Raw genomic sequence first — 7,133 nt, forward strand, 5'->3', positions numbered from 1 at the left:
TGATACATATTTGTGTTCGGAGTTGTCTGAATAGTTGTTACAATATTTTAAAGCATATCTTAAGGCGGAAGTTTTAACCCATGTATTCGGTTGAACGTTCCTCTAATCTGTTTCTCGGGCCGAATCTTTTACACACTCCGGCATGAGCGAAACCTGATCCATTGGTAATTCTAATAAAACAGCGTGTCGTATGACATATGACCCATTTACCAACCTTATATACTGAAACAACAATTAATTTTTATTTTCATTGATTATAAAATATTTAAAGCTTTATAATTCGAACAGTGTTACAATTTATTTATATCTTTGAAAATTTATTGATTTGTACATCTAAAATAAATATTATTAAGTTACAAGTTCTTTTTTTTTGTATATAAAAAATAAACAAAATAAATTTCAATGATCCACAATATCACCGGCAATTTCCACAGGTTTCGATTTCATTTCATTTTGTATTTGGGCCGGTGGTGGTGGTGCAGGATAACAAACAATTCGATCAACTTCAACAAGTTCATCATTGGAATTTTTCTCCTTCATTTTAATTGGTACGCAAATTATGCCATTCGGTGGAGGTGTGGTAGATACTGTGGCAGGCACATTTTCTGTGGACGAGGTGTAGGCTAAAGCATATGGGGTTGAGGATGTAGGAACGATTGTGGATGTTGAGTCGGGACTGCTTGTTGATGTTGTTATGTTCGCTGTTGCTGCAGTATCTTGTCCATTGTTGATAATGATAACTTTTCCCTCATTATTTGTCGTAGATTGCTGAGGATTAGGTCCATCGTGGTATACATGAGTAACGTGCTGATGATAGGGATATGGCGATAAGCCCATTGTCAGCAATCTTCCGGTCAAATAGCCAGTTAAGAAGTCACCAAAATCTAAAAAAACATTTGAAAATATTATTTTTATGAGTGTGTGTTTTTTTTAAGAATATTTTTTGATCCACTATCAGAATTATAAGCGAGGACTTTTTAAACAATGTTTTTCAACAATTATTAGGTCCATAAGCGTGGACTTTTTAAACAATATTTTTTCAACAACTACTAGGTCCAAAAGCGTGAACTTTTTAAACAATATTTTTCAACAACTATAAGGTCCATAAACGTGGAATTTTTAAAAAATATTTTTTCAACAATTACCAGGCCCATAAACGTGGAATTTTTAAACAATATTTTTTCAACAACTACCAGGCCCATAAGCGTGGAATTTTTAAACAATATTTTTTTCAACAACTACCAGGCCCATAAGCGTGGAATTTTTAAACAGTATTTTTTCAACAACTACCAGGACTCTAAGCGTGGAATTTTTAAACAATATTTTTTAACAACTACCAGGTCCATACACGTGGAATCTTTAAACAATATTTTTTAACAACTACCAGGCCCATGAGCGTGGAATCTTTAAACAATATTTTTTAACAACTACCAGGCCCATGAGCGTGGAATCTTTAAACAAATTTTTTAACAACTACCAGGTCCATAATTCAATATTTTTTCAACAACTACCAGGAATTTTTAAACAATATTTTTTCAATAACTACCAGGAGTTTTTAACAATATTTTTTCAACAACTACCAGGTCCATAAGCGTGGAATTTATAAACAACATTTTTCATTAAACTACCAGTCCCATAACCGTGGCATTTATAAACAATATTTTTTCAACAACTACCAGGCCCATAAGCGTGGAGTTTTAAACAATATTTTTCAGAAAACTACCAGTCCCATAACCGTGGAATTTATAAACAATATTTTTTCAACAACTACCAGGCCCATAAGCGTGGAGTTTTAAACAATATTTTTTCAACAACTACCAGGCCCATAAGCGTGAAATTTGTTAACAATATTTTTTCAACAACTAGCAGACCCATAAGCGTGGAATTTTTAAACAATCTTTTTTCAACAACTACCAGTCGTGGAATTTTTAAACAAAATTTTTTCAACAACTACCAGGCGTGGAATTTTAAAACAATATTTTTTCAACAACTACCAGGCGTGGAATTTTTAAACAATATTTTTTCAACAACTACCAGGCGTGGAATTTTTAAACAATATTTTTTCAACAACTACCAGGCGTGGAATTTTTAAACAATATTTTTTTAACAACTACCTGGCGTGGAATTTTTAAAAAATATTTTTTCAACAACTACCAGGCGTGGAATTTTTAAACAATATTTTTTCAACAACTACCAGGTGTGAAATTTTTAAACAATATTTTTTTCAACAACTAACTGGCGTGGAATTTTTAAACAATATTTTTTCTACAACTACCAGTCGTGGAATTTTTAAACAATATTTTTTCAACAACTACCAGGTGTGAAATTTTTAAACAATATTTTTTCAACAACTACCAGGCGTGAAATTTTTAAACAATATTTTTTCAACAACTTCCAAGCGTGGATTTTTAAACAATATTTTTTTCAACAACTACCAGGCGTGGAATTTTTAAACAATATTTTTTCAACAACTACCAGGTGTGAAATTTTTAAACAATATTTTTTCAACAACTACCAGGCGTGAAATTTTTAAACAATATTTTTTCAACAACTTCCAAGCGTGGATTTTTAAACAATATTTTTTCAACAACTTCCAAGCGTGGATTTTTAAACAATATTTTTTTCAACAACTACCAGGCGTGGAATTTTTAAACAATATTTTTTCAACAACTACCAGGCGTGGAATTTTTAAACAATATTTTTTTCAACAACTACCAGGCGTGGAATTTTTAAACAATATTTTTCAACAACTACCAGGCGTGGAATTTTTAAACAATATTTTTTTCAACAACTACCAGGCGTGGAATTTTTAAACAATATTTTTTTCAACAACTACCAGGCGTGGAATTTTTAAAAAATATTTTTTCAACAGCTACCAGGCGTGGAATTTTTAAACAATATTTTTTCAACAACTACCAGGCGTGGAATTTTTAAACAATATTTTTTCAACAGCTACCAGGCGTGGAATTTTTAAACCATATTTTTTCAACAGCTACCAGGCGTGGAATTTTTAAACAATATTTTTTCAACAACTACCAGGCGTGGAATTTTTAAACAATATTTTTTCAACAACTACCAGGCGTGGAATTTTTAAACAATATTTTTTCAACAACTACCAGGCGTGGAATTTTTAAACAATATTTTTTCAACAACTACCAGCCGTGGAATTTTTAAACAATATTTTTTCAACAACTACCAGCCGTGGAATTTTTAAACAATATTTTTTCAACAACTACCAGCCGTGGAATTTTTAAACAATATTTTTTCAACAACTACCAGCCGTGGAATTTTTAAACAATATTTTTTCAACAACTACCAGCCGTGGAATTTTTAAACAATATTTTTTCAACAACTACCAGCCGTGGAATTTTTAAACAATATTTTTTCAACAACTACCAGTCGTGGAATTTTTAAACAATATTTTTTCAACAACTACCAGCCGTGGAATTTTTAAACATTTTTTTTAAACAATATTTTTTCAACAACTACCAGCCGTGGAATTTTTAAACATTTTTTTTAAACAATATTTTTTCAACAACTACCAGCCGTGGAATTTTTAAACATTTTTTTTAAACAATATTTTTTCAACAACTACCAGGCGTGGAATTTTTAAACAATATTTTTTCAACAACTACCAGGCGTGGAATTTTTAAACAATATTTTTTCAACAACTACCAGCCGTGGAATTTTCAAAAAATATTTTTTCAACAACTGCCAGGCGTGGAATTTTTAAACAATATTTTTTCAACAACTACCAGGCGTGGAATTTTTAAACAATATTTTTTCAACAACTACAAGGCGTGGAATTTGTGAACAATATTTTTTCAACAACTACCAGGCCCATAAGTGTGGACTTTTTAAACAATATTTTTTCAACAACTACTAAGTGTGGAATTTTTAAACAATATTTTTTCAACAACTACCAGGCCCATAAGCGTGGACTTTTTAAACAATATTTTTTCAACAACTACCAGGCCCATAAGCGTGGACTTTTTAAACAATATTTTTTCAACAACTACCAGGCCCATAAGCGTGGACTTTTTAAACAATATTTTTTCAACAACTACCAGGCCCATAAGCGTGGACTTTTTAAACAATATTTTTTCAACAACTACCAGGCCCATAAGCGTGGACTTTTTAAACAATATTTTTTCAACAACTACCAGGCCCATAAGCGTGGACTTTTTAAACAATATTTTTTCAACAACTACCAGGCCCATAAGCGTGGACTTTTTAAACAATATTTTTTCAACAACTACCAGGCCCATAAGCGTGGACTTTTTAAACAATATTTTTTCAACAACTACCAGGCCCATAAGCGTGGACTTTTTAAACAATATTTTTTCAACAACTACCAGGCCCATAAGCGTGGACTTTTTAAACAATATTTTTTCAACAACTACTGGTGTGGAATTTTTAAACAATTATTTTTAAACAACTACCAGGCGTGGATGTTTTAAACAATGTTTTTTCAACAACTACCAGACCCATAATCGTGGAATTTTTAAACAATATTTTTCAACAACTACCAGGCCCATAAGCGTGGAATTTATAAACAATATTTTTCAACAACTACTAGGTGTGGAATTTTTAAACAATATTTTTTCAACAACTACCAGGCCCATAAGCGTGGACTTTTTAAACAATATTTTTTCAACAACTACCTGGCGCGCAATTTTTAAACACAATTTTTTCAACAACTTCCATGCGTGGAATTTTTAAACAATATTTTTTCAACAACTACCAGGCGTGGAATTTTTAAACAATATTTTTTCAACAACTACCAGGCGTGGAAGTTTTAAACAATGTTTTTTCAACAACTACCAGACCCATAATCGTGGAATTTTTAAACAATATTTTTCAACAACTACCAGGCCCATAAGCATTGAATTTTTAAGCAATATTTTTTCAAAAACTAGCAGGTGCATATGCGTGGACTTTTTAAACAATATTTTTTCAACAACTACCAGGCTTGGAATTTTTAAACAATATTTTTTCAACAACTACCAGGCGTGGAATTTTTAAACAATATTTTTTCAATAACTACTAGGTGTGGAATTTTTAAACAATATTTTTTCAACAACTACCAGGCCCATAAGCGTGGACTTTTTAAACAATATTTGTTCAACAACTACTAGGTGTGGAATTTTAAAACAATATTTTTTTAACAACGATCAGGTCCATATGCGAGGACTTTTTAAACAATATTTTTCAACAACTATCAGGTGGGCTTTTTAGAAAATATTTTTTTTAACAACAATTTAAAGTATTTAACATTTTTCTAGAATAATTAAACCCGACAATGCGGCTTATATTTACCTGCTCCTCTGGGTGGTGCCTGCGCTATGTATATAGCATTTCCTGGCATTGTTGCGGTATTTGTATAATACGAACCACCCGGTGGTAGTGGCGGTGTATTGTATTTGTTGTAAGTTTTTCCAGGTTTAATAAATTTATCTCCTCCCGTAGCTTTCTTTTCATTTAGAGCCTTTGTAATGGGGGTGTGGACCGGTGAACTGCTTACAATACGTCTTGAGGTGACACTACTTGTTGAGGGTTTCTTATATTTTCGCCAACTTCCAAACATACCACCCATAGAACCACCACGCCTACCGCCACGAGCCTCACATAACACCAGAAGTGCAAACGTTATAAATAAAATATTGATGGAACTTTTTATTAATTGCATATTTTTTAAAGTTTTTTTTTTTTAACGGTTCGAATTTGATTGAAATTATCACTTGAAGCTTTGTTTATGGAATTTTCCGAAGCCGCTATTATGATCTGGATCTTTTCACTTTGATGTCTTGACAGACAATGATCGTTTACGTTTAGCCTCCATGGCAAATCTTTAAACTTAAAAGGCCATTAGTCATATTCATATCCATCAGCATTATGTGGACATATAGACACGTATAAGTTCATGTATATGTAAGTGTGTTTGGATGTACTATAATGGCGTACAATGCACCAGAAATGTGATTATGCAGATAAGAGAAATGAGCGGCGTTAGGTCGGTATAGACCGAAGTGCTTTTAGTTCACTATAATAGACGAAGATGACATGAGGAAAATTTAAAGGATATGTAAAAGGGTCTATCAGAAGTACAAAGTAAGATTTTTTAGAAAATGTTTAATGTAAATTACAATAATTTTTGAGTAAATATTAGATGTAGAAGCGTGGATTTGTAATTAACATTTTTAAGGAACCTCTGCGAAGTGCAAGTGGGTTAATAAACCGTATATACTTTTCTTTCCACTGTAAAGTATATACAAAGAAAGCAAAACAACAGTAATCTGTTTACTTGGATCAATTTAAAAAAAGAGAAGAACTAACAAGACAACAGCCATAGTAATTGGTGGAGAGATGTTGATTTAATTTGATGCGGTGTCTTCACGACAATACAAAACGATTTAAATTGACCCTAAATTAGTTTGGGAAAGCGTGTGACGAGATCTACTATTGAGTATATTTCTCAACTTTTGTATTCGCAAGAATGTCGGATTGTATGCGCTCATAGAAGTACACGAATATACATTGCGATGGAAACGTGATCCAACCCCAATAGAGCAGCCAGCATAAACGGGAAACTAACACTTTAGCAATTGGAGCATAGCTAACATAACAAAATCGTTATGTTATGTAGAAAATAATTTATTTTCTGGACTAAAACTGTTACAGCATAATAATTATCGTGTTGAGTCTATGTGAGGTGATCATTTAGTGTATTGGGGCTATTACATGGTAAATTCGATTTTCTGGGGAAACCCAGTCGACTGACTTAGGAGGCTACGATTTGTAAATCCTTGTAATTATAAGAGGGAAGTCTTCCATTTATCCCATGGGCGATATTCGTGGAAAACTGTAGTCAAATTCACTATTGGGAATGTGAGGAAAATGAATTCTGTCAATTTGAAACCTTTTTCTCTACAGTACATTTTCCGTTAGAATGAATTGTTATGGATCATCCAAAAAGAAATTCTCTTCATTGTAATATACATATGTATGTATGCTTTTTTCTCAGAGCTAACCTACATACTTACATGTACAATAATAACACTGTGCGACAAAAAAGACAAGGAAAACTGAGTTGATTATGAAAGTAGAGCTAAAAATATGAGACACGTGTATCG

The 7,133-nt window shown here is 32.1% G+C and overlaps 1 protein-coding gene across 1 annotated transcript; it reads right to left on the minus strand.

Annotated features, from left to right (window-relative positions):
• Positions 1–238: 238 nt before the first annotated feature.
• On the minus strand, positions 239–5,854 carry LOC141393168 (uncharacterized). Its single transcript, XM_073966124.1, has 2 exons — positions 5,320–5,854; positions 239–884 (listed from the first exon to the last, which is right to left on the minus strand). Exons 1-2 carry the CDS (start codon positions 5,687–5,689, stop codon positions 400–402), a joined length of 855 nt encoding a protein of 284 aa, XP_073822225.1. The 5' UTR covers positions 5,690–5,854; the 3' UTR covers positions 239–399.
• Between the last annotated feature and the right edge of the window lie 1,279 nt (positions 5,855–7,133).

This window comes from Musca autumnalis, unplaced genomic scaffold (genome assembly GCF_047663935.1).
Source record: "Musca autumnalis isolate F117 unplaced genomic scaffold, ASM4766393v1 scaffold_2, whole genome shotgun sequence".
In the NCBI taxonomy this organism is placed as follows: domain Eukaryota; kingdom Metazoa; phylum Arthropoda; class Insecta; order Diptera; family Muscidae; genus Musca; species Musca autumnalis.

Bases quoted from the DNA above. Each gene is read 5' to 3' on its own strand.
- LOC141393168 (XM_073966124.1), bottom strand. From the start codon at position 5,689: ATGCAATTAATAAAAAGTTCCATCAATATTTTATTTATAACGTTTGCA. The intron at 885-5,319 runs GTAAATATAAGC...ATGTTTTTTTAG, and splicing joins GGCACCACCCAGAGGAGCAG to ATTTTGGTGACTTCTTAACT.